This window comes from Callorhinchus milii, unplaced genomic scaffold, assembly GCF_018977255.1.
Source record: "Callorhinchus milii isolate IMCB2004 unplaced genomic scaffold, IMCB_Cmil_1.0 Scaffold6, whole genome shotgun sequence".
In the NCBI taxonomy this organism is placed as follows: domain Eukaryota; kingdom Metazoa; phylum Chordata; class Chondrichthyes; order Chimaeriformes; family Callorhinchidae; genus Callorhinchus; species Callorhinchus milii.
In genome coordinates this window covers 1,051,332-1,079,125 of record NW_024704747.1, presented here as the reverse complement: position 1 = coordinate 1,079,125, position 27,794 = coordinate 1,051,332, and the positions used below count along the sequence as shown (strand labels likewise).

The 27,794-nt window shown below is 48.0% G+C and overlaps 1 protein-coding gene across 1 annotated transcript in view; it reads right to left on the bottom strand.

Annotated features, from left to right (window-relative positions):
- cfap65 (cilia and flagella associated protein 65) overlaps positions 1–22,403 on the bottom strand; it is a 28,855-nt gene extending 6,452 nt beyond the window's left edge. Inside the window, exons 1-25 of the mRNA XM_042336184.1 lie at positions 22,376–22,403; positions 19,259–19,333; positions 18,396–18,580; positions 17,890–17,992; positions 17,264–17,430; positions 16,544–16,743; positions 15,860–16,005; positions 14,949–15,171; positions 13,864–14,129; positions 12,799–13,029; positions 11,985–12,344; positions 11,582–11,719; positions 10,693–10,938; positions 9,554–9,778; positions 8,707–8,865; positions 7,801–7,966; positions 7,112–7,240; positions 6,001–6,268; positions 4,245–4,373; positions 3,455–3,631; positions 2,740–2,806; positions 2,299–2,409; positions 1,635–1,826; positions 957–1,115; positions 384–527 (exon numbers count right to left, since the gene is read on the bottom strand). Of these exons, the coding sequence (XP_042192118.1) occupies positions 384–527; positions 957–1,115; positions 1,635–1,826; positions 2,299–2,409; positions 2,740–2,806; positions 3,455–3,631; positions 4,245–4,373; positions 6,001–6,268; positions 7,112–7,240; positions 7,801–7,966; positions 8,707–8,865; positions 9,554–9,778; positions 10,693–10,938; positions 11,582–11,719; positions 11,985–12,344; positions 12,799–13,029; positions 13,864–14,129; positions 14,949–15,171; positions 15,860–16,005; positions 16,544–16,743; positions 17,264–17,430; positions 17,890–17,992; positions 18,396–18,580; positions 19,259–19,327 (4,260 nt within the window). The 5' untranslated portion in view covers positions 19,328–19,333; positions 22,376–22,403. The remainder of the gene's footprint in view (positions 1–383; positions 528–956; positions 1,116–1,634; positions 1,827–2,298; positions 2,410–2,739; positions 2,807–3,454; positions 3,632–4,244; positions 4,374–6,000; positions 6,269–7,111; positions 7,241–7,800; positions 7,967–8,706; positions 8,866–9,553; positions 9,779–10,692; positions 10,939–11,581; positions 11,720–11,984; positions 12,345–12,798; positions 13,030–13,863; positions 14,130–14,948; positions 15,172–15,859; positions 16,006–16,543; positions 16,744–17,263; positions 17,431–17,889; positions 17,993–18,395; positions 18,581–19,258; positions 19,334–22,375) is intronic.
- Positions 22,404–27,794: the final 5,391 nt, after the last annotated feature.

Genomic DNA, 27,794 nt, shown 5'->3' with positions numbered 1-27,794 from the left:
TTTAATTTATTTTGCTTTTTTTTTGAAGGGATTGTTACCACCAATCATCGAAAAACTGGGTGTCTACTTACTGCGAGGTAAACAGAGGCATGTGGAGCAAGGAAACTTGACGAAGGTTTTGTGCCGCCCGAGAATTAAAACCAGGTTGTCTCACCTGCGAGACGAGTGTTCTAACCACTGAGCTACAGGACTCCACAGAAGTCAGGACATCTGTTGAGAGCACTTCAGAATCCCCATTTGCAGTTTGGCCCCTTTATTAAGGAATCCCATTGGAAATCCCCAATGAGACCCCCCCAATGAAATGGGCTATATTCAAGCACGCGTGTAATTTGCCCCTCCAATGACTTGCTCTTTTCCGCCCTGGGGCCTGGAGAGGTGCTCACCTCAGACACGTGAGCTGAAGTGAAGTGCCAGGTGTACCTAATGGTCTCCACTTCCGAGATGTTGTACAGGAAGATCATCTGCCTGGACTTGCTGAACACGGGCACGTTCCCAAACGTAATCCTCTCCTCGGACATGAACAGAAGCTGTCAAACAAAACGCCAGTGACTGAGGGTAGACCAAAGTTAAACCAAATGGTAGATGTCTAAGAGGTAGGATGTTAGAAGGGTTTTGAAACCAGAGAGGGAGGGTGAAAGGCGGTTGCAGTTTGGGGAGAGAGAGTCCAGAGAACATCACAATGATCGCTAGTGTTAGCTCCTTGTTGTCTGGCAAGGTGATTTAAGCACCTTGGGACCTCCTCCCGATGTGAAAGGTACTATAGTGTTTGAATGTACTATAATGTAATTTGTATTGTGTACTGAGGGAAGAGTACGCTGGTAAAACATGCTATTGGGAGGGGAAGCGGGAAGGGTAATGGTGCATCTCTTGGGGGCCGAGCTAGATTGTGTGGGATCAGGAGAACTTGAGACAAGAGACAACTGTTGTACAATTTTGTGGCGTAATCCCTCCCTTACCTGCCCTAGTACTAGAGCCTGCTGTATGGCGGGGGCACCAAAGTATGACGAAGGATTGTTGAAAGATGCACAGGCCCCCAGAACACGCTTGTCATATCCAATTCCGGTGAAGGTCACCAACGCGGAGTCACCTCCAATGATCTGGATGGGAACAACTACCTGTGTGGAGGACAGGAGATGGAAAGTCATCAGATTGAAGGCATAATGAGCTGTAAATCAGGCTGGTTCAAGGAACTCAAGGAGGGATCAAAGGTGGACAAACATTGAATGATAGATAATAATAATAATAATCCTCGCATTTGCTATAGCGCCTTATCACGTCTTCGAGACATCTCAAAGCGCTTCACAGAATAGACTTTAAAGTGAATTGACTGTGTATTTTGTGGACGAAATGCAGCAGCCAATTGCGCACAACAGTGTCCCACAAACAGTCGTGGATTGAGTGACTAAATTATATTTTTTTAAGGGATTATTACATCTAGAAAAGCAATCCACCAGCAGCCTGAAAACAAGGTTCCTACTTATTGTTTGCCTATGGTTTTGCCCTAGCTTGCGAAGCGTGTGCTCTAACCACTACGCCTACAGGACTCCACTGTCTGTTCAATGTGTTCAAAAGAAAGCTGACATTCACAGTATGAGTATAGCACAGAAGTGCTTGGGTATCTGGTAGCTACGTACCGAGTAGCTCTCAGCCTCGAGGGGTGAGAACACCCACTCGGTGTAAGCGGTCTTTCCCGGGAGGATCTCTCCGCGTGGGTTCAGGCACTGGAAGATGGCGTGATCATAATTCTCCTCCTGAATCGTTTTCAAGCAGTCGGTCTGGATCTCATAATGTACATTCACGGACCCGCCGTTGAACAATGTGTAAACCTGGGTTGAGCGAGAGAGACATGAACTGCCGGTGTTTAATAATAATAATCCTCGCATTTGATACAGCGCCTTATCACGTCATTGAGACGTCTCAAAGCGCTTCACAGGATATATTGTAAAGTTGCATGACTGTGTATTTTGTGGGCAAAACACGGCAGCCAATCACGCACACCAGTGTCCTACAAACAGTCATGGATTCAGTGACCAAACTTATTTTTTTAAGGGATTATTATCCCCAGAAAGTGATTTGCCAATCAACTATCAACCGGGTTCCTACTTACTGTGAGGTGAACAGAGGCGTTTGGGTGTGTGTGCGTGTGGAGTAAGGAGACTTGCCTAAGGTTTCGCCCCGCCCGGGAATCAAACCCAGGTCCTCTCCCTTGCGAGGTGAGCATGCTAACCACTACGCCACAGGACTCCACGTGTCTTGCAGATACTGTGCGGACAGGTTGGGTGTGAGGGTTGAACTCACCTGCTTAGGTGGACTGTCGATACCAATGCAAATAGGTGCGAAGGTGTGCTCAGTTGAAATGAAGTGAACATAAGGTTGATCCTTGGGAACTGTCACACCGATGAAATTTAACTAAAAGGGCAAACGATGTAAAACCATTTCAAAGGAAGGCTGATTAAATATAAATGATTTTATACACGGTCGGCCATCAAGTGAATTGACTATATCATTTGTGGGAGAAACACGCAGCCAATTGCACGAAGCGGTGTCCCACAAAACATTTGCAATATGAGAAGAATGCTCTTCTATCTGAACATGACTTTCCCTCCACCTCACTCTAATTCAGAGCTGATTTTAATCCTGCATGAGAGAAATGACACCCTCCTTCCCACTCGCATCTGACCCCCCTTGCACCTCCCCCGCCCCACGTCTACCCCTACTGCTCCCCAGTAATGACCTTACCAGGATTTCCCGTCCATGAGAGAGTTTCAGTACAACAGGGATGCGGTCAGTACCTGAGAATTCATGCCTGAAACACACAATAATAATAATATAATCCTTGCAGTTGATATAGCACTGGGAGGATATCTTCTATACTGTGAAGTGCTTTGAGATATCTTCGCAAGCGAGACACCCAGGTTCAATTACCAGCCGAGGCAAAACCTTAGGCAAGTTTCCTTACCCCACATGCCCGTTTACCCAGCAACAACTTTTGTTGTTAGTCAAATGGCGGATTGCTTTCCAGGGGTAATAATCCCTAAAAAAATGTGGTCACTCAATCGACTATTGTTTGTGAGACGCTGCCGTGCGCAATTGTCTACCGCGTTTCACCCAAGAAATACACAGTCTGTTCACTTTAAAATACATTCTGTGAAGCACTTTGAGGCACCTCAACAAAGTGAGAAGGCGCGATATCAAATGCGATGATTATTATTACCATAAAGTATAGTGACATGTGTTTCGTAGGCGAATGCGGCAGCCATTTTTTTGTGCACAGCAACGTCCCGCAAAGAGTGAGTGACCGATCTTATTGTTAGTCAGAACCTGGGAGAAAGGCATCCTTCTCTTTTTCAATCTCATTGAACAGACAGAACCGGAGCCTTAGATCAATATCTCATCCGAAGCAAACGCTCACACAATACCCCTCCCTGGAATGCTGGGCCTCTGATGGTTTTACCTGTAGGTGAATTGAATGGTTTCCCGTTGCCCGGGAAGGAGCACTCCGGATTTTGGCTTCACGTCAAAGAGTTTATTGTCTTGGATTCGCATCTCGTGGAGTTCGTTGGGATCAAACTCCCCGGATTCTGCCCAATATTCCAGGTCTAAGTTCTGGTCCAACGGAAACAGGAAAGCCCTACAAATAGGACGATCACAGGGACAGTTACTGCGATTGACAATTTGACTGGATTTGCATAAACACATTAAAAACACACTGCCATGTTCTCTCTTGGCTGTCAGCTTTCTCGCTTGTAGAGCAGATCTCTTGCCAACCTGCGCCTAATACCTTCCGGAATAAGGTAAGAGGGATAAGTCCCTCCAGGGCGAGCGAATGTGCAATGCATAGGTGGGATGGATGGAATTCTCAGCTGGGTTTGGAGACTCTTAAGCACAGTGAAGGCTTTAAACGTGTGTCAGACACCCGGCTGGGCAAAAAAAAGCGATCTCTCCTCAACCTTTCTACTAATGCCACTCTCTCCACCAGAAAATCGTCACGTGCGGTGACTGCGTTTCGCTGTATAAAGTAAATTTGTTGTTTTAGGCACACACTTTGCGAAAAGTTGGGGCCGTGTGTGGGTTGGGACATCGCTGTGCGCAAAGGTGGCATTCCAAAATGGCTTCCCGCTGGCAACTATCATAAGGAACACGATCAGAAGAGCCGCAAATTTCACCCCTGCATCACATTTTTACCAGCTTTCGGTGGCGCAGATCCCACCAACCGACCCCCACCTCCAATGGGCCACACGTACCAGTCCACCTGCAGCACTCCCTTGTTCTCGATCATCAGCAAGATGACGGACGGCTGTGAGCAGGCGGGAGCTGCTCCAAAGTTGAAGTCCAGCATTAGTGGAGTGAGCACTGAGGGGCATCGGTGCAGGCTGCAGACATGTACAGAGAAAGACAGCACCAGTTCAGTAATAATAATAATCCTTGCATTTGATATCACGTTGTCGAAACGTCTCAAAGCGCTGTACCGCTGTAAAGTTTATTGACTGTGTATTTTGTGGGCGAAACGTGGCAGCCAATTGTGCACAGCAGCGTCCCACAAACAGTCGTGGATTGAGTGACCAATTTTTTTTGAAGGAATTATAACCCCAGGAACACAACCCGCTAATCAACTAATAACCGGGTTCCTACTTACTGCTGGTAAACAGAAGCTCTAACCACTGAGCTACAAGCCTCCACATCCACAAAGCAAGTGAAACGGCAGATGGAAAGCAGGTTGGAGAAGATTAGTAAGAGAAAACCATTAGGCCCATCAAGTCTGCTCTGCCACAGACTATTTCATGGGTCATGTTCCTAAACCTCCCCGTCCCCCCATATCCCTCAATATGTTTACTCCCAACATATCCAAAAATAATAATGATAATCCATCTGTTTGATACTGTGCTTCTCACGAAGAGAGAATGTCTCAAAACGCTTCTGTTTTGAATCTTGTTATTTTGTTATTTGTATCTCGCTCATCCCATTATGAAACTGCACTCTAATATTCGTACTTAGTGCAAAAGAGTTTGGCTGTGTCCAGTGGTTGGTTGTGCAAAGTCCTTGATCGTAGCACAAGCTGAGAAGGGCGACTAATTGATCACAGTATTCAGGGTTAGATTACCTGAACTCTGCCTGCTATCAATCCCTCTCATTTCAATCATTTTTTTATGTAAATTATCTCGGGAGTTGAATTTGAAATTCCTTCAATAAAATAATTAACCTTAGACATAAATCTTAATCAATTTTCCTAATGAACCAATTTTCATAGTAAATATCATTCAAATACGGAGAGTGTTTTATGGCCTTAAATGCACTCAAAGCTATTTTTTATCATTGTAATATATACAGTGAATATCTATCTCCCTCTCTCTGCCATTGAAATTCCTGTCACCCACTGCCAATGCCAGCTTGTCATTACCCTTGCCAACAATTAAATTTATGGTCGCTATGCTGCACTGTGGCACATGACAGGAATGGTTTATATTATATTGTTTAAAACAGCTTTATGATGGGAGAACCAGTTTAGAATTTGGAGTCCTGTATTTTAGTGGTTACGGCACTCGCCTCGCAAGCGAGAGGAACCGAGTTCCCAGGAGGGGCGAAACCTTGGCCAAGTTTCCTTACTTCCCAAGCCTCTGTTTACCTAGCAGTAGGATCTCGGTTGTTGATTGGCGGATTCCCCCCCAAAAAAAATGTGTTCACTCAATCCACGATTGTTTGCGAGACACCGCAGTGCACAACTGGCTGTCACGTTTTGTCCACAAAATACGCAGTCAATTCGCTTTACAGAATTTTTGTGAAGTGCTTCGGAACATCTCAACAATGTGATAAGGCGCTATATCAAATGCCAGGTAAACAGAGGTAAGGGGGTGGGGGATGGGGAGTGTGTGTAGTAAGGAAACCGGCCTAACGTTTCGCCCTGCCCGGGAATCGAACCCAAGTCCTCTCGCTCGTGAGGTGAGTGTGCTAACCACTATGCTATGGGACTCCACAGAGATGTACAGTACAGAACTGACTGACCTGTGCCTTGTGGGCACCCGGTAGATGAGCTCGTTCTCAGTGGGGTCTTGATCCAGGTACTTGTTCAGCCTGTCCAGGGAGAAGAGCAGCCAGAGCTGCTGCTTGCTCATACCACTGATGCTCCCCAAGCAGCGAGCGTCCAGGACACAGATAGTGGGGTACACACCCTCCGCCTTCACTACACACGCAGGCATCTCCTTCATCTCGCTCCCCGCCTCCTTCACCTCCGGATCCTCCTCCAGCAGCTTCTCCTCACTGGGGCTCAGGACTGCAAGAGTTATGCAAACCCACAGGGGTTACACCTCTGATACAACACAGGATGTACCACAGCTCCGCTCATCAACTGTCTTCACAAAGGTCCCAACACCAGCACCCAAAATAATTATAATAATAATCCTTGCATTTGATACAGCAACGTATCACGTCGTTGAGACGTCTCAAAACGCTTCACAGAATATATTGTAAAGTGTAGTGACTGTATTTTGTGGGCGAAATGTGGCAGCCAATCACGCACACCAGTGTCCTACAAACAGTCATGGATTGAGTCACCAACATTTTTAATTTATTTAGGCTTGTTTTGTTTTGAAGGGATTATTACCCTCGGAAAAACAACCGGGTTCCTACTCACTGCTGGGTAAGCAGAGGCGTGTGGAGTTCTCTTTGACCGTGCCTTCAGCTCCCCTCTCGACTCTCTTCCCCCTCCTCGCTCCCTCCCTTCCCTCCCCTCACCCTGACCATTTCCCCCTCCTTGCTCCCTCCCTTCCCTCACCCTGACCATTTCCCCCCTCCTCGCTCCCTCCCTTCCCTCCCCTCACCCTGACCATTTCCCCCCTGCTCGGGTCATGACCCAACTGTGCAGCGCCTTGGGACGTCCTCCTGACGTGAAAGGCGCTTTATAAATGGAATCTTGTTGTTGTTGTTGTTGTAAGGAAACTTGCCTAAAGTTTTGCCCTGCCTGGGAATTGAACCAGGTCCTCTCGCCTGCTATAGGACTCCATAAATGAAGAAAAATTCAAAAAAGAAAAATGTAATTGGTTGGCCGACCATTAAAGTTGGCCACCACTGCTTTTAGCCTCTACATACGGTACAGTCCAGACATCTCCACAATCACCTTTGTTTGTGACAATTTTGCAGCTGATTTCCCAGGTGTAGTGAAGCCTCCGTAATGTCCAGGCTGTGAACCCGATGATCAGCTTTGACCTTGCTGGGATCGTCCCTTGGGAATACTCCAGATCAAACGCTGAGCAGACATAAAGTTATATCAAACTGGGGGTGGTACAATATCATAAATAATGACCATAATAATCCTTAGCTTTCAAACCGCTATGCCAATGTTGAGTCAACATAACAATTCATCATAATAATAATCCTTCAATTTGATATAGCGCCTTTCATGTTGGGAGGATTCCCAGGATTTTACTGTAAAGTGTAGCGACTGTGTGTTCTGTAGAGGGTGGATCGAGAGGAACCAGGGTGGATGAATTGCCTCATATAACACCCACCCACCCCATGATTTTATTACTAAATTTCATTACACCTTTTCCAAAGCTACCTTAGGCTCATTGAGGGCAGAGAATCCTCCCACTCAGCTCCTGTTAACCTGCAATCAACGGGAAGGTTGGTCCTAGCTGAACAAGCAGCGGGAAAGCTTGCTAGACAGTGATATCAATGGCCAAGCTGTGTGGGTTTAGCTGGTTAGACTCCAGCAGTTACCCCAACGCACACTCTGGGCTCCCTCCCCAGCCTTGGCTCTGGCACTCAGTGTCACGGCATGAATGGTGCGCAAACCTCGGCACTTACCTATGTCGTCTTTTTCCACCTCATCTGGATCACAAGGTCCGGTGATTTTCTGTGTGACACCAAGGGAGAATTTTAAGGAGCACTTGCCGTTATTCAGCAGTATCAGATCTCCCACCTTGGTGTCACCGACAAGCAGGTGTCCCAAGTCTATGTTTTCCTGATCAACCTGAAGGAGGTAAGATGGTGAACAAGGGGAACAACCAATTCTGTCACAAATTGCACCTCAGAACAAGCCATCGTATTGTCTACTTGTTGTTAAAAAGGAGGGAAGGAGGAAAGATCAAAAAAAAGAGAAAAACAAAGGAAATTCCTGCTATGTGAAGTGCCTGTGTAGTAGCGAGCAAATAAATGTGGCAACGTCACGCACACCGGCATACAGAAAATGAGCGGAATCTGGATGGTCAAACAGTCTGTTTAAAGACTTTCTGTCTGGGCTCTTGTACAAAGAATAGCTGCTCAGGTTAAATATCATGAGAATATCGACGCCCCTGGGAATAGATTCTTTATTCTCTATAATCAGGGTAGTTAATACAGTCAATTCACTTTACAGTGTGTTCTGTGAAGCGCTTTGGGATGTCATCCCGACGTGAAAAGCGCTATATCAAATGCAAGGATTATTATTATTATTATTATTAGTTCAACTGGCGGCCCGCGGGCCAAGTTCATTACCCCCCACCCCCATCACACCATTTCATCTGTCAATGGTTATGTTTCTGGAAGGGAAATACAAAAATATTGCTTATGTGTCCTCAGCAACCGACAGGTTGCTCCCCCACTGCTCTATATAATAACCTCTGGTTGAGGGAGGGAGAACATTGGAAGCAACAAAGGGAATTGTATGTAAGTCAGCGATGTGGCCATTTCCTTGGGCTGCCCTGGGTTACACAGGCACAGGTCTGCCCTCACCGTGATCTTGCCCTTTGCCCCCTCACCGATGACCCTGAGGGCTAGGTGTGTTTTCCTCCCGTGCTCCGTGTGGTGCAGGTTCTTCACTCCCCACGTGAAGACGTGCGGCTTCATGAAGTATCTCTGCTCCTCCTGGGGGTAAAACATCCAGTTCTGTGCCTGTGAACAGCAACAGCAACAACAGCAAAATCACATTTGTATAGCAGCCCATAGATCACAAGCACCAGTCAGTCACCGCGTAAATCCCTGCAAATCATCCAGCATGAACATGTGCGAGTGCTTCACCGAGATGGGGCTTGTGCGGAGCGAAGGAGGGCGATTTAGAGGGTGTTGTGTCAAGGTGAGAAAAGAAGAGATTTTGAGGATGGCTTCACATCTCGAGTTTCCTCACTGGGAAGGATGGAGGGAATGAGGAATGAGCAGGGTAGCAGAGTCAGGAGAACGGAGAGAACGTGCGGGAGGGCAGAGGTAAGGAGGGGCAAGATGGTAAAAGAGATTTGAAGGCTGGAGTGAGGTTTAAGCAGTCAATCTACTGGGGTATTGGGAGCCCGGCAGAGACCTTTTGAGTGAGAATGGGGGTGTGGAGCCTGATGAGTTTATGGGCTACAGAATTTTGGATGAGTTGGACATTGGGAGGCAGGGAAGAAGGAAATCTCAAGGGGATGGAAACATGGATGAGTGGTTTGGCTTTGTATTGGGGATAAGAACACAAGTCAGCCATTCAGCCCTTTGAGCCTGTTCCATCATGCTCCATTTGCAACTCTTTGATTCCATTCCCTCATTTCCCCCCCATTTCCCTGAATATCCCAAGTGCTTAACTTCCCATTGGGAGAGGATATGGACTCACCAATGATTCATTGGGCTGGATAATGCCAAAGGTAGGAGCGACAGACAGGAAGTGGGAGTCTCTGGCCTGGATCTCCCACTGGAAGTACAGGGGTATTTCTGTCACATTCTTAATGATGTAGGACCTCCCTGACACCGTGCCCACACACGTGGGCTTGAAGTACAGGTAGGCATCTCCGTCCAGCTTCAACAGTGGCCTCTCCACACTGTACATCAAGTGCAGCTTCTGAGAGACACAGGAAATATCTGGGGTCAACAACAATAACAACAACTTGCATTTCTATAGCTCCCCTCACGCAGGGTAGTGCCCCAGAGCGATTGAGGTTAGGCATTGTTGAAGAGGAATATCTCCAGATGCAATCTGAAAAGGCCAAGGCGGAGGGATAGAGTTTTCCAGAGTTTCAGGGCGCAGTGGCTGAAGCCGCGGCCATCCATGGTGGAACGGAGGGCACGAGGGACAAGCAGGAGGCCAGAGCCAGTCGAGGTGAGGCAATAGGTAGTGGATTGGAGGTAAGCAGGTCAGATAGGTAGGGAGGTGCCAGGGCATAAAGGGATTTGAAGATGAATGTGAGGATCTTGAGATTGTTGGGTTGATAGAGTGCCAGTGAACTATATTACTTTTCATTATGCCCTCTGGACAAACAACCTTACAACTAAGTCTAAATTATTGGAACACTCTCTCCCGATGTCCTAGCCAACAATCCCCCAAATAAAATTGATCATTCATTTCACTAAGATATCACGGGGGTGTGAGTTTATGAGCACAGCCAGCAGTTATAAGCCGACTGCTCTATATAACCCGACAGAAAACTTCTGATGCCTGAAATTTCAGCAAGTGTCAGCCTGTGAGAGCATTTACCCTTATAATATAATCTAATTAAGAATTGTCCACAATTCTGCTCTCCGTCTTTATCTGCAGTGTGCCACGCTTGCCACCAGGCGCCGCTACTGTGTTACTGCAACTCCCAGTGTGGGAGACCAGTTGGAACAGCAGAAGGTTCCTGGCTGACAAGAACAGAAACTGCACTTGATCTTAGCTAAAAGGCCGAGAAGTGATCGAATGGTTAATGCACAATGCCAAGCCGTCTCCTGAGAGCCACTTGCTCCAAGGCCGAGCCCTCTAGGCTGAGGGGTACCTACCTGTCTGTACATCACCAACATGTTCAGCTCCAGCAGCACTGTGTGTTTGCACAGCTTCTCCTCCTTGGGCATTGCTCTGAACGTGAAGATCTGATGGGCTTTGGGGAGCACGAAGCCCATGGTTGGTTTCACAGTGATGATGGGGCTGTTCTGGATGTCCAGGCTGAAGGGGATGATCAAGTCCCCCATGTTCCTGAACACTACCGTCCTGTATGCCGTCCCCGTCTCGTACACAGGAGGAAAGACCTACCAGAGCAATATTCCACAGAGTCAAACATCCTAAAGTCATTGGAAACCTAACAGCAAGAGTAGTGCAACAGAGCATGAGAGCCCTCTATAGAAGACTAAACTCTAGTGTGGTTAGAGCACTCGCCTCACAAGTGACTCCCAGGCAGGGCAGAACGTTGGGCAAGTTTCCTTATCCCACACGCTTCTGTTTACCTAGCAGTAATAGGAACCCAGTTGTTAGTCGATTGGTGGATTGCTTTTCCGGGGGTGATAATCCACCCCCCACCACCCCATTGTGGTCACTCAATCAACCACTGTTTGTGGGACGCTGCTGTTGGAATTCAATGTACATTTCGCCCACAAAATGCACAGTCACCCCACTTTATAGTATATTCTGTGAAGCGCTTTGGGAGGTCTCAACGACCTGATAAGACGGTAAACTTCCCCCACCCCCCCCCACCCTGGATGCAAATCCCTGACTGTTCAGCGCCTCCTGACATGAAAGACGCTGTGTAAACGTCATTTTGTATTTTGTATTGTATATCGAATGCCAGTGTAGACAGTGTATATGACAGAGCAGAACATGGAGGTTTCAGTGCTGGCGCTCAGGGTCGGCCCCACACAGAACGCTGACCAACCTGTGACTGTCTCGCTCGCTCACCGTTTCAGGAGAGTCGATGGTGTACTTGGGAATAAAATGATTGTAGCCGACCTTGAACGTGTGTCCCTGCACCCTCATAGTGATACACCACGGTGGGCAGAAAGTGTTGTCATCAACCATACGGTGGTCACGCATCGCCTGCAAAAGTCCACACATTATACACACCAATTCTGCTCAGCGGGGAGGTAGGAAGACTTAGGAACAGGAGGAGGCCATTCAGCCCCTCGAGTCTGTTCCACCATTCCTGTTGTGATAATTGTCGAATGCTATCGATTGCTTCCCCATACACTCAAACATACCCACAAACACAAACAGGCAAATTATTCCCTGACCATCACAATAACAACAAACAACAAATGACATTTGTATCGTGCCTTTCACATCACTCCCACACCTAACTGACCTTATAGTAAGCAAAGCACTCCATCTCGGCCGCGTACAGCATGTTGTTCATGTTGGGTTTGAAGTGAAGTCGGCAAGCAATGCTCTTGAGGGGTGGGATATCAATAGTCAGAGGCGTGACGCTGAATGGACTCCCGGGCCTGGCGGTCCACACCACAGACACTTTGCCTTTGGTGTAGTTGATGAGGCAGAAGGGCAGGGGCGTGATATTATCAAGCTGGGGGCAGCCCTGGAAGTTCAGCTCTCTTACACTGGTGGTCACGTGCGGTGGGAACATGGTCACATCGCTGGAGATCCCATCGTCAAAATATTCAACGATGGAAAGAATGTTGGTGTGCCCCTCTGTCAACTTGTCAGTATCCTGAGGAGGGAAACACAACTGTGAACTCAAACCACTGGGTCAAGGATTCTCCAGTGACTTGGTTAGTAAAGTCCTGTAGTGTAGTGATTAGAGCACTCGCCTCACAAGCGAGAGGACCCAGCTTCGATTACCAGGCGGGGCAAAACCTTAGGCACGTTTCTTTACTCCACATGCCTTAGTTTACCTAGCAGCAAATAGGAACCTAGTTGTTTGTTGAATCTCTTTCCAGGCATAACAACCCCTCTCCACTCAAAAAAAAATTTGTTCACTCAATCTACAACTGTTTATGGGACGCTGCTGTGCGCAATTGGCTGCTGTGTTTCACCCAAATACAGAGTCAATTCACTTTACAGTATATTCTGTGAAACGCTTTGAGACATCTCAACAACATGATTCAATAGGGGAGCGTCACACAATGGTAAGATGTTGAAAAGACATCATAAGGGGTCGTCACCTCGACTGTGGCTTCAGGTTCACAACAGGTTGGAGAGACCAGCATCAAGGCACCGTTCAGATCGAGTGCCAGCTTGCCCTCGGCCAGCATGATGCTCAGGATGTCAGGGGGGTAGGTGGTCAGCCGGCGGCTTGCGTTGACCAGGTACAGGTCGATGTGCTTGGGCTGCAGGATGGCAGGTGTCTCGGTGCTCGTGTGGCAGGTGCCCAGCAAATCCAGAAACAACGGGTCCTGTAGGGAAGCCAGAGAGACTGAGGGCTGCATTGGTGTATGTTATCAAGTCTGGTATCATGCCAACCATTTCCTCTCCTGTATTTCACCTCCTAGTCCCCTACCTCTGTGACCTGCTAACTCCAATTAGACCTGTCCACTCCCTCCACTCAGTGGGCTCCAGCCTGCTCCATGTCGCCCGCCCCACCATGAGCAATCAGATCTTCAGCCTTTCTGCCCCACCCTCTGGAACTCCAGCCCAGTCCCTCCACCTCACCCTCTCCCTTGCCTCCTTCAAGGCCCATCTCAAAACCCTCCTCTTCAACCGCATCTTCTGTCGCTATCCTACCCCACCCTCCCTGCCCTCCCTCCACCTCTCCTGTTCCCAACCCCCAGCTCGGGTGCAAATCCCTGACTGTCCAGCGCCTTGGGACGTCCTCTCAACATGAAAGGGGCCGTGTAAATGTCATTTGTTGTTGTTGCTGTAGTCTATCCAGCCCTGAGAGTCCCTGTACTCTAGGACCTTGGCCATTCATTTGGTTTTCTCAATACCAATACCAACAAATTAACAGCAGCAGCCCGGTTTGATCAATAAATTTATGAAGCTTGTCTTGTTCTCTCAGAGCTTCCCCCAACCGGCAGCGTACTCTGCCATTCACATAACCTCGTCTCCTGTGATCAGTCAGTGGGCCTTTCTTGCACTTGCTTTTCTAGCGTGTCCAAGGCCCTCAAATTCCTCTGGCTCGCAACCTTTAAATTTAAGATTGGTGGAAAAATTCTTGAACTCGGTCTCACTCTGCAACCCGGGTTTTTTTCCTGCAAGTTTTGTCTTTGTAAGAAAACGGAGTCAAGTACCTGATGGTGGATGAGGCAGGCCACTCTCCTGTAGCAGTTTATTGGGTGCGTGGGTCTGAACTTGAGTTTCAGCGTCTTTGTAGACTCCCCACCCAGGAAACCGCAAGGCTCGTCGATGACGAAGACGCTTTGGCTACAGTCCATCTCAAACTGGTAGAAGGTCGGCACGTCTGAGGTGTTGCTGATCTCCATGGTGCTCCTCGCCGTCTCACCCAGGGTCACACAGCCAAAGTTCAGCTTCAGCAGCTGAAGGCAGACCAGTGGACCTTTAACAGCAACAGAGGAAACAGACTTGCTTTGTCTGCGAGTGTAGGTAGAAAGCTTTGTGCGTGCATGTGGGGTCCATGTTTAAGTTTACAGTTGCTTTTCTCTTTCTCCCTCTCTCACACACACACACACTAATCCTCTCCATTTCTTCCTCTTCTGATCGTGCTTGAACCCATTTCCCTGGTAACAGAGCCCTGCCCATCGACCCAGTCCTAATCATTTGTACACACACACACAACAGTCTCGACAGTCAAGTGGTAGTGCACAATGCCGAGCTGGGGGGAGCGGGAGGTGACCAGAGACATGGTTGAAGAGGGTGGTCTTCAGAGGCGAACTGAAGATGGGGAAAGAGGGTGCAAGGCAGAGGGATAGACGAAGAGTGTTCCAGAGTTTCGGAGCATAGTGGCTGAAAATGTGGCCGCTATTGGTGGAGCGGAGGCCACACGGGATGAGCACGAGGCCGAAGCCAGCTTAGCAGAGATGGCGGGTATTGAGTTGGAGAGTAAGCAGGTCAGAGAGGTAGGCAGGTACCAGGGTGTGAAGGGGTTTGAAGATGAATGAGAGGATCTCGAAATCAATCCGTTCAGTGACAGAGAGCCAATGGAACCTGGTGAGGACTTCTGTGATGGGAGTATGGAGTTTAGTGTGGATGATAGGGAGTCAGCGGAGCCTGACAAGGGCTGGGGTGGGGGGGGATTGGAGTTTAGTGTGGGTGATAGGGAGCCAGTGGAGCCTGGCGAGGGCTGGGGTGGTGGGGGTATGGAGTTTAGTGTGGATGAATAGGCAGGCGTTTGACATGGGTTGATACGATTCAGTACCTTTGCAGGAACCCATCACTTTCAGCACAGACTTGCTGATGTTGCCCGGACGGCTGATGTGGAAGTAGTCAACACTCTGGATGCCAACGATTTGGGGGGTGAAGGTAATGGGGATCTGCAGCGTCCCATTGGCTGGAACGACTCCCTCTTTGATGTTACAGGAGAAGGCGGACTTGGGCAGAGACGAGGTGTGAGATTGCACAATCTGAAAGGAGGTGCACACCTGCCGGGAACACAGATAACCAAATGATCCTTGCAGTTGATTCAACAACAAGTTAATAATAATAATAATCCGTGCATTTTATTATAGCGCCTTATCACGTGGAGCGCTTCTCACAGGTTCTGACGAACAGATAAAATTGTTGACTCATTTCAGGGCTCTTCGCAGGACATTTCTGTGCAGAAAAAATTAGCTGCGACATTCACCTCCAAAACACACATTGCTACACTTTACAGTAATAATAATTATAATTCTTGCATTTGATATAGCGCCTTCTCGTGTCATTGAGACGTCTCAAAGCGCTTCACAGGATATACTGTAAAGTAGCTTGACTGTGTATTTTATGGGCGAAATGTGGCAGCCAGTTGAGGTGTCCCACAAACTGTTGTGGATTGAGTGACCCAAATTTTTTTTTGAAGAATTTTTACTCTCGAAAAGCGATTCATCAATTGACTAACAACCGGGTTCCTACTTACTGCTGGTAAACAGAGGCGTGTGGAGTAAAGAAACGTGCCTAAGGTTTGGCCCGTCCGGGAATCAAACCGGCTGTGCACAATTGGCCGCCACGTTATGCCCACAAAATACACAATCAATCCACTTTACAGTATATTCTGCATATAACGTGATAAGGTGCTATATCAAATGTAAGATCAAATGCATAGCTGCCAGCACCAGCCCTGGAGATACTCACTGGCGAGAAGTTGTGAACTTCCATGTACTTCTCAGCTGTGCTCCTGATGGCGACGTGGTTGAATGACAGGACACTCTGTGTGTCCTCCTGCCCTGAGGTTTGGGACAGCTCCCCGGGAACACTGAGCAGGAGGTGAGGGAACTTAGCTGTGCAACAAAAAGATAAAGCGATTTGAAGACCAGAGCAGCAAACCGGAGGATGATGAAAAGCTCTTTCACTTTGACTCACGTGCCAGAGAAGCGAGGGGTTGACAGAGTAGGGGAATGGGACACGAGATAGGAATAACAAGTGGGGTAGACAGAGCAACAGGTCTACTGAGGGTCATAAGTGAAAGATTCACGGGAGGAAGGGGAGGAGAGGGAAACTAATTGAGCCTCACTGATTTAGAATCACATACATTATCAGCCAGAAAGAGGCCATTCAGCCCTTGACTGGACCGGGCCTCTGTGCAATCACTGACTTATCAGAAGTGTTCTCTTGTAGAAAACTATTATTACTTTGCGACAGGCCCCCACCAATTTCCTTGCTGCTCTTATCTGTCTGTGCTTATTATAGTGTCACACACCTTTGCTGCACTATGAAGTATGGCACAGTTGTGCTAAATTTTAAATAAAAGTTTTTAAATTGTCAACCTCGTTGTGTTCCAAACCACCACTCGGCAGAACCACAGCCGGTTTCCCTCACCGATTGCCTCCAGCTTGACGTACTTCTTGCACTGCCCTGCGTCTCCGAACTGGCAGACGGCGATCACATCGAAGACCTGGGTGACCCAGGGGTAAAAGACCACCTTTACCTGGCACTTGGCCCTGGAAGCCAGTGTGCCTTTGGCTGGGATCATCATGAAATAACTTGGGGTCATCCAGCAGAAGGGTGTCGTCAAGTCACTGCAAAGACATTCATCATGTCAGTCCTTCACAAGGGAAACCATCTGGCCTCCAGCAAACTGGTGCACCTTCCCAACAAACTGATGCCACCTCTCACACCCTGTTTTATAATAATAATAATCCTTGCATTTGATATAGTCCTTTGAGACGTCTCCAAACGTTTCATCGAATATCCTGTAAAGTGGAGTGACTGTGTATTTTGTGGGCGAAATGTGGCAGCCAATTGCACACAGCAGCGTCCCAAAAACAGTCGTCGATTGAGTGACCAAATTTTTTTTATATTGGAGGGATTTGTACCCCCAGAAAGTGATCCACCAATCGACTAACAACCGGGTTCCTACTTACTGCTGGTAAACAGAGGCGTGTGTGTGTGGAGTAAAGAAACTTGCCTAAGGTTTCGCCTTGACCCACTCGGGAGTCAAACCCAGATCCTCTCGCTTGCGAGGCGAGTGTCTAACCACTACACAACAGGACTCTATGTTACATAAATGTAAATTTGTAAGGCGTCTGCTTGCCTCACCTGCTGTTGTACATGTGAAAGGTGATGTGAGAGGTGTTGAAGACAGCACAGATGGGCAAGCGCACAACGTCTGGCATCACCAGATTGTAGTAGGGCATGGTGGCCAGCAGGTCAACAGTGAAGTGCCTGTTCTCCACTTCAAACTCAATGCTGTCCACGTAGTTCCTCTGTGGGGAGAAAACAAATCACATTCGACGGACGCCTGGGAATCGAATTGATTGCAAGGCAAACGCGCTAACCACTCTGCTACACGACCCCCTTTACCCGGGGAGCACCAAGTCACACGCACCTCGTCCGATGAATGAAAACACACACAGGTAAATCTGGAAGCAAGTCCATGATATCTGGTTTGAAAGCTGCATTGGGCAGAGACTAGAGAGAGAGAGAGGTTCGTCCCAGTTCAGGAGTGTTCCATGGGAATACCTATAGATAAAGACGAAAAACGTAGACTCTCTCTCTCTCGCTCCCCCTCCCAATAAGTAAAATAACTGCAAAACCTCAACCCCACAAGAGATACCTTGCTTACTTTTCCCCCCTTCTCTTCTTCGCTGAGCTAACTAGGCAGATGAGACTAAGGCCACGACTCTAAAAACGTAAGCAAACAGCGTAAACCGGTTTGATTTAACCTTTTCCAGCCCACAGAAGGTGATGGGCAGCGAGTACATATTGCCAGGACACAGCACCACTGGCTGTGGGAACAGCGTGGTGAAGAAATCAGAGCGCGGAGACCTGCAAAACAGGAAGGACCGTCAATTCAAAACCGTGGATAATAAATATAATCCTTGCATTTGATATGGCGCCTTATCATGTGGATCATACATCTCAAAGCGCATCAAATAATATGTGTAGTAAAGTGTAGTGACTGTTTATTTTGTGCCAATCCTGAACAGCAGTGTCCCACAAACAGTACGCATGGATAGAGTGACTAGTTTTTTTAAAAAAAGGGATTATTACCCCCATGGAACGCGATCCATCAATCGACTAACAACTGGGTTCCCCCTTCTCTCTCGCCCGGCGTGCGACCCCGCCACTGCCAAGCGTTCCGAGACATCACCCTACGTGAAGAGCGCTGTATAAACATAAGTAGTTGTTGTCTGTTTTGGGTGGTTTGAAACTCTTTTGCGCGGCTGACCTGAACTTTATCTTTTTGCTGGTGAAGTGTATGTTCTTTAGTGTTAAATGTTTGATGTACTCTATCCCCAGCTTCCACGTTCTCCACTCCATCTGTTGCACCACCTCAATCCCGTAATAGTTTGCCTTCTTTTTCCCTGTCTTCCTCGGTGAGAAATCAGGGCCGAACTGACACTGGACATTGGCCTGCAGAGAAAATTATATAAATAGCAAGCTATGAGGTTTTAGCTGGTTAGACCCCAGCAGTTCCCCCAATGCAAACTCTGGGCTCCCCCCACAAGCCTTGGCTCTTGCCATTCTGTGCCTAATACTGTCTGGAATTAGGTAAACAGGATGTGTCCCTCCAGGGAGACGAGAGAGAGTCCATTGCATTCCAACAATCTATCTCTGGGATTTCCATGTGTAGGTGGGATGTGGGAATTCCCAGTTGGATTTGGAGACACTTAAGCAACGGTGATGGGTTTCCGCATGTGTCAGACACCCGGCTGGGCAAGAAAATGATGTGCGATTGAACCAGTGGAGAGACAACAGACAGCCTTCAGGAGCAGGAAACCTCCCATCCAGACCTTTCCCCCCCTAGCCCATGGGTACAGAGCCCACCCAGGTGTCAGCTTGGCCCAGTCGGTTGGTAGCACGTGTCAGCCCACACTGTATGACTTCAAAGTCCCTATGTCGGGCTTTAACCCACAACAGCTAAATCCACATCAATCCAACCTGGGCCCTTCATGGTCCATGTGGTTTGGTTCCATGGGTTCACAGATCAACCAACCTAGATGTATCACATTGTGAAAAAACTGTACCAACACGTACTCCCTGTACATCTTGTGCGGGCGTTACATTATAAATGTACACTCTGCCACTCACCTCATCACACCTCTTTTCCCGTATCTCTAGTAAAGAGTCAGCTTTCAAAGAGCTGGTGGACGCCAACATCTTAGCCTTGTCAAAGGAAAAATAAAGAGAATCAGAGGTTAGGACGCACATTTCACAAAATCGATCTGCATGAAGAAGGCCCTTCGGCCCATTCCAATCTCATCCCTATAGTTGAACACCCACCCAACGGTGCTCCCACCACAGCATCAAGCTGCTTTTTAAATGAGTCCAGTGTCCTGGCCTCAATCACCTTTCCCAGCAACCTGTTGCAGTCATTGATACAATTTGAATAGCGTGTTAGATAATAACTGATGTATCAATTGTTAGTCGATTGGCAGATGGCTTTTCCGGGGTAATAACCCCTCCAAAAAAAATTTGGTCACTCAATCCCAACAGTTGTGCACAAGTGGCTGCTGCGTTTCGCGCCAATAAAAATATACAGTCAATTAATTTTGCAGTATATCCTGTGAAGCGCTTTGAGACGTCTCAACAACATGATAAGGCGCTATATTAAATACAAGGATTACTATATTCCATACCCCCTTAACGGGCCAAAGCAGTGTTCTGGGAGCTCGACAACAACAACAACTTGTATTTATATAGCGCCCTTTATGCAGGGTAGCATGATCAGAGCAGACGAGAGGCAGAAGAGCATCACGTAACAGGCTTCAAAGCAGGCTTCAAAGAGCCGCGAAGGCCAGCATGAACAAACAAGCGAAATAAATTAACTGTAATAGTACGTGACCTTTCAGTTAACTACAATTATAATCGGGATGCTGTTCTCCTTTAAATCGCTTGGCAAATAAGCCACTCTGCTAGGACCAGTCTGGTGAAATGATACCCAGAATTTATTGCAATCTCACAACTCTTACCCCATTCCCCATTTACTTAAGTGGAATTGCTACACATGGTAAATGTAAAACCAATAATTCTGATTAGGTTAAAACATTGCAATCTGCTGATATTATGCTAATGACTTTTCTCACATTGATTAAATAGCAGGTATAAATATTCCATCTGAGTAAACTTGGCATTTAGAGTTCCGAGCAGTTACAGAGAAATTTGTGCATAAAACACCCACCCACACACAAACGCGCACACACACAAACGAGCATGTAACACGCTCGACACACACACGCGCGCACACACGCGCTCGAGCAGGTGATACACACACTCGCACACACGCGCACATACACTCACAAACACGGAGCAGCCCCAATAACATGGGGTGTTGCGATAACACACCGTCTGTGAAGGAAATTCCGCAAGAGGCTTTTTTCTGGTCAGCCGAGTGTCTGACAGATGCAGAAACCCATCACTTAAGGGTGATGGCTGAGCATCCCACCTGCACACGGTAATCTCACAGATAGACTGTCGGTGAATGCGCTCTCTCTCTCTCAACAACAACAACAAGATTACATGTGTACAGCGCCTTTCACGTCGGGAGGACGTCCCAAGGCGCTGGACAGTGTGTACAGTATTTCAGACCCGAACTGAGGTCAGGGGGGAGAAGGGAGGGGATATATATATATCATTTACCTCTCTCCCTAGAGGGACACATCCCGTCTACCTAACTGTACGAGCATATGGAGCAGGTTGCCAAGGTCAAGGCTCGGGGGGGAGCCCAGAGTGTGAGTTGGGGTAACTGCTGGAATCTAACCGGCGAACACCACACGGCTTGCCATTGCCGCCACCGCCGCCGCCGGGCGCAATTGGCTGCCGCGTTTCGCCCCCAAAAACACGCGGTCACTACACTGTACGGTGGACCCTGTGAAGCACTGAGAGTATCGCCCGGCAAGCTTTCCCGCTGGGCTGCGCTGGTATCAGCAGTGAGTGCCCTGGAATACTGCGGACCCGCCCGGCTCAGGAACCGGGACTGGAGACCGCCACAGAGGGAGGGGGAGAGTGGGGGGGGTGGGGGGGCGGGGGCTCGATTCAGCTCCACGGAGACCCCGCTTACCTCCCCTCGCCCTGGCGGGGCATCCGGACTGCGGACGGGAGCCAAGGGGGGAGTGCGGTGCGTTGGGTGTTGTGGAGCCCTGTGGCTCGGAGGGTAGAGCACTCGCAAGCGAGACCTTGGTGGTGGTGGGGGGGGGTGTGTGTGGGGGGGGGAGGGAGTGGGGGGTTGGGGTCGAGTGGCTGAACCCCCTTTTTCCCTTTTTTTCCCCTTTTTTAATAAGAATCCCCTTTTTTTTCCTAAAAAAAGAAAAGAATGCGGTGACTGAACCCAACGGCTGTTTGTGGGGGGGAGCGGGCGGGCGGGCGGGCGGGCGGGCGGGAGTGGGGGGATTGGGGGGAGGGGGACGTCGCCCCCGGGGCGCCATTCGCCCGCCGGGAAACACGCAGTCGCTACGCTGTACGGGGGGGGGGGGGTGTGCGCGCGTGTCCTGCGAAAGCGCTTTGAGGCGCCGCGAGGGAGTCGCGATGACAAGTAAAGGCGGCGCCGCGTCAGACGCGGGATTATTATCATCATTATATATATGTGTGTGTGTTATTATTATTAAATATTATTATATATGTGTTATTATTATTAAATATTATATATGTTATTATATATAATTATATATTATATATCTTATTATAATTAAACATTATTATATATGTGTTATTATAATTAAATATTATTATATATGTGTTATTATAATTAAATATTACATATATGTCATTATCATATATTATTAAATATTATATATGTTGTTATTATTAAATATTATTATATATTATTATTAAATATTATATATGCTATTGTATATATGTTATTAGATATTAGATATTATTAGATAATATTATTAGATAATATTAGATATTATTTCTTATTATAATTAAATATTATTATATATTATTATTAAATATTATATGTGTTATTATTATTAAATATTATTATATATGTGTCACTACAATTAAATATGATCAGTGAACACCATCAGCATCAGAGGCAGTGCATATGGTTATGATATATTATTACGGTATTATATATATATATAATTATTATTAAATGATTATTATTAAATGATTAGTGTGTGTGTGTGTGTGTGTGTGTGTGTCCCTCAGGCCCTGGGCCTCAGGCCTCGGCCTGGAGTAGGAGTCCGGGGGCCGTCTCCCTCTCACCTCTCACCGCCGCCGCCGCCGTTGCCCTTCTGTCGCGAGCGCCGACCGTTGGGCGACCGTTGGGCGACGGTTGACGCTCCCCGTCTCCATGGCGACGGCCCACGCCGCGTCGGCGTCCTCGTCGCCAGGCAACGGGGGGGTGAGGGGGCGGGGCCGAGCCACTGCGCCTGCGCAAACCCTCCCTCCCAACCCCTCCCCCATCCATCCACATAAGAGGGCATCAAAATGTGTCGATCCGGAAATCAATCCCTAATAATTAGTTAAATAGAGGACAATAACTAACCGATGGGATCATACAATCCTCACCAGGAGGGGGAGTCCCCCTTTAATCCGAGCGCCGGGGAGAGGGCGCGAGGGAGAGAGAGAGAGAGAGGGAGAGAGAGGGCCGTCAATTCAAACCCGTGGACGATAATCAATAATCAATAATCAATAATCAATCGCCGTCGTCATCCCAATAGTCATCCCCGGGGTTTGACCCGGCGCCTCATCGCGTGGTCGAGACGTCGCCAAGCGCCTCGCGGGGGGGGGGGGGGACACACACACCGTGAAGCGTAGTGACTGCGTAGCTTGAGGGCCAAGCGCGGCACGGCAGTCGCGCGCTACAGGCGGTGTCCCCCCCCCCCACACACACACACACACACACACACACACACAGCCGTGGGCTGAAGCGACCGACCTGTTCTTGTTTTTCTAAGGGATTATTTACCCCCCCCCACCCCGGAAAGTCATCCGCCAATCGACTAACAATCGGGTGGCTACTGACCGCTGGGTAAACAGGGGAGTGTGTGTGTTGGTCTGCGTGGGGGGGTCTGCGTGGGGGGTCTGCGTGGGGGGGTCTGCGGGTGCGGGTGTGGAGTAAGGAAACTTCCCGAAAGGTTTCGCCCTGACTGACTGACCGACCGACTGACCCGGCCGGGGAATGGAACCCGGGTCCTCTCGCTTGCCCGGCGCGGGTCTGACCACAGCGCTGCAGGAGCCCTGTGGGTGTGTGGGTGTGTGGGTGTGTGTGGGTGTGTGTGTGTGTGGAAAAAAAAGTTTGCGTTGTTAAAACGCGCAAAGACGTTGCTCAGGTTTTTGTTAGGGGGTCGTCCGTGGTCAGCGCTCGTTTCTTTCGGGGAGAGTTGAGGTGCAGATCGGCGGTGATCCTAATGGAATGCCGGAACAGGCTCGAGGGGCTGAATGGCCGACGCCCGTCCCTATGTGCCTCTATACAGTAACGTTACAGACAGACAGACAGCAGCCGTCTGTGAGCAGCTGTACTGTGTCACAGAGCAGACCTTATTTATAGGTTTGAAATACCGCTTGCTGTGACTTCATAGGTTAGCCGAAACAAATGCCGGGGAGTGGGAATGAATTAGATGGCTCTGTGGCGCACTTTGCAGGAGATGGAAATGTTTTCTGATTTAATGTTTCACCTTCCGGGGAAAGAGGGGAGAGGAGAGAGAGAGAGAGAGAGAGAGTGAGGGCTTCTCCGTCATTGTATTCGGTGTTGCAGGAGCGGTGGGGGTGACTGCATTGCTCCGAGGCGCTGTCCTTTGGGTGGGGTGAGCCCCCGCCTGTGCCCGGTTCACGTACACGTTAAAGATCCCGCGGCACGATTGGGAAAGGGAAGGAGTTTCTCTCCCTCTGCCGGTGTCTCTCTCTCGCCCTGTGTTCATGACCACCTCCCAGATAAAAATCGGTCACTCACACCAAGGCTGTTTGCGGGACGTTGCTGGGCATAAAATTGGCTGTCAACAAAACACGCAGTCACTACACTTTACTGTGAAGCGCTTCGACAAGTCCTCCTGACGTGAGAGGCGAGGATTATTTATTCCCTCTTTAATGTTGTTTACAGATATATTAGGCGAAACCGAACTACGTGCAGTTCTGCTTTGAGACGTTAAATGATGCCCTTTTAGATAAAAGGACATCTTTAAACCGCATATTAAACCTTTAATATATCTGAAACACTTCATATTAATCATTATCTTCGATCCAACACCTTTCTTTCTCATCATGGGGACAAGGGACCAATTTTGCAGTATTTTTTTAACAGATTTCTTAATCCGCCAATCGACTAAAGTCACAGTGTTCCACACTTCTGGATTTCTTAATTAAGAAACCTGTTTTAGAAACATCGTAAAATTGAGCCCTTTGCAAATCCAGTCGGTAATTGCCCCTCCGAGAAGCTGTTCATCCTAATGCTGATTCCCTGCTCTTTCCCTATCCCGAATCATTATTATTTTATATAAAAAGAGTAATAATCTCTTCAAAAAAAAATGTGGTCACTCAATCCACGATGGTTTGTGGGACTCTGCTGTGGCAACCGCATTTCACCCACAATATACAGTCAATTCATGTTACGGTATATTCTGTGAAGCGCTTTGAGACGTCTCGAAGACATGATAAGGCGTGATGTCAAATGCAAAAACTATTATTATTATCATTATTCCCCTCCAAAGCCCTCTGTGAGGATTGGTTTGGGAACAACTTTTAAAATTCAGGAATTTATCAGTACAAAGTGGAAAAGGGAATTCACAAACCCAGAAATGAAAATATTCTGTATTTAATTATAATCCTTACATTTGGTATCACAACTTTCACATCAGGAGGTCGTCCCAAAGCGCTTCACAGAATATACTGCAAATTATCGTCTTAGCAGCCCAACACAAGAGATTTCCTCCGGCAGTCACTAAATAGAGCCCTTTGTAGATTATTTTATTTGCTCTTTTAATGATATAACCTAATATTTTATTCTTGACGGCTATTCCCGTTTCAGTTCTGTGGATGTCGATATGTATGAGTGAATAAATGTGGATCTGGGTGTGTAAGTGTGTATTTGGCTGTGCGAGTGTGTATTTGTGTGTGTGTGTGTGTGAATCTGGGGGTGTATTTGGGTGTGTGAGGGTGTATTTGGCTGTGTGAGGGTGTATTTGGCTGTGTGAGGGTGCATTTGGCTGTGTGAGGGTGTATTTGGCTGTGTGAGGGTGTATTTGGGTGTGTGAGGGTGTATTTGGGTGTGTGAGGGTGTATTTGGGTGTGTGAGGGTGTATTTGGCTGTGTGACGGTGTATTTGGGTGTGTGAGGGTGTATTTGGGTGTGTGAGGGTGTATTTGGGTGTGTGAGGGTGTATTTGGGTGTGTGAGGGTGTATTTGGGTGTGCACATATCTGTGTGAGGGTAAACGTGTGTACGTACAAGTGTGTGAGCGATCGCCCTTCATCCCAACTTGCCCGCCTTTCATTTCCCTCCCTGAACACTTACCTACCTCCACTCTCTCTCTTTCTCCCTCTCGCTCTCTCTCTCTCTCCGCAGGGTTGTCACTCAGCCCTGCTTTGTTGTCCTTTATTTCACCTCCCGGTAAATTCCCAGCAAGGTAATTAAACACATTTAACTAAATGGCGATTTTAAATCTGCCCACTTATAATCAATAAACCCTAAAAGAGTCCGCTATCATTATCTGATAGTGTAATTCACACAGCAAATATTCAATTACTCCATTAACATTCAATATGGATAATTAAATGAGACAGGACTGACAGAGCAGGAGGGAAGGTAAATAATGAGCCAGGGTTTTTTTCTTAAATGATCTGAATTCATTGTATTGGCTCTAATTGAGTCTGTGGTATTGTGTCAGCTGTTTAGTTGGAGGCTCAGAGATTTAAGGTGGTTGAACAGAAGGGATGGAGTGGGATAAATCTGTGTTTGATGGCATTTGCCGCTGTTTATTGCATGACTCATTCCTCTAAACACCACTAAATCAAGCCACCAATCCGCAGGTCTGGGAAACCGGGATGCGACAGGCGATAAATAAACAAGGAGAAATGATGGTCTTTTACCACCGCCCGGACCCTAAAAACAAGCAAAAGGAATTAGCCGCCAGATTCATCACTTTAATAGGGTTTTGGCGTCTCTAAACTTCACCCCGTCACTTTAGCGAAAAGTCACCGTTTTATAGCGTTTACCTGCTGGCTCCGTAGCTTTGTCTTTTCTGTCAGCATCTGCACCAGCGAGCGTGTGTTCCTGCTTCCGTCCGTCAAATTCCTTTTCCTCTCAGGCTCTGCGCTATTCCCCCCAGATTTTTTTTTGGGGGGGGGGGTTCAGCCGGGGTGCCTGACACACGCGGAAACCCATCACCGTGCTTCAGAATCTCCAAACCCAGCCCAAGGTTTCCGTGTATCCCAAATACACGTGGAAATTCCAGATATGTTTATCGGAATGGAATGCGCGCTCTCTCTCTCTCCCTGGAGGGTCACATCCTGTTTACCTAATTCCGGAGAGTATTAGGCGCAGGTTGACCAGAGCCAAGGCTTGGGAGGTGGGGGGAGCCCAGAGTGTGTGTGTGGGGTCACTGCTGGAGTCTAACCGGCTAAACCCACACAGCTCGGCCATTGATGTCACTGTCCGGCAGCTTTCCCGCTGCTTGTCCAGCGAGGACCCCCCTCCCCGTCAGTTAGGGCTTTGGCTGTGGGGTTACCAGGAACTGAGGGCGGAGGATTCACTGCCCCCAGTGACTGGTCGGCCCTTCCAGGTCCTGCCGATGAGCCGGGCCGGGCTGTGCTGCCATCAGCAGTGCGCGCCCCGGGACACTGCCCACCCTCCTGGCTCAGGAACTGGGAACTAGAGACCGACACAGAGTGGGGATGGATTTTGACACATCCATTGCCAAACTCAAGAATCCTACCATAACCCACACCCCCTGTGTTCCCTTCTCAGGATACCTCTTTCCTTCCTGCGTCTATTTCAGTGGCTCTTTCTTAATTGCCATTTAACTTATCAAAACAATATCCTCACCATCCATTGGTTTCACCTCACGTTTCATATTAATTGCCTGACTACAGTAGGAGCTTGTTTTATAACATAGTAATATGAGAGAGGGGATTTAGCAGAGACAGTAATGAACCTGTAGGATTTTTAAACGAATGCGACAGTCAGTTTTGCACTCAGCAACGACCCACAAACAGCCATGGAGTGAATGAACAAATTTATGTGTGGGATTGTCGGCCAGGACACCGGGAGGCAGAGAGAAACTCCTCTCTCTTTTGAATTAGTGCCGTGGGATCTTTAACGTCCACCTGAACAGGCAGACGGGACCTTGGTTTAACACCTCATCTGAAAGATGGCAATTGGTCAGATCGCTTTCCCGGGGGTAATAATTCTTCAAAAAAATTGGTAACTCAATCCCCGTTTGTGAGCCACTGCTTTGCGCAATGCAGCGCCTTATCACGCCTTCGAGATGTTTCAAAGCGCTTCCCAGAATATACTGTAAAGTGAATTGACTGTATATTTTGTAGGCGAAACGTGACAGCCAATTGCACAGGGATTATTACCCCCGGAAAGCGATCGCCAATCGACGAACAACCGGGTTTTCCTACTTACTGCTGGTAAACAGAGGCGTGTGTGGAATAAGGAAACTTGCCAAGGTTTTGCCCCGCCTG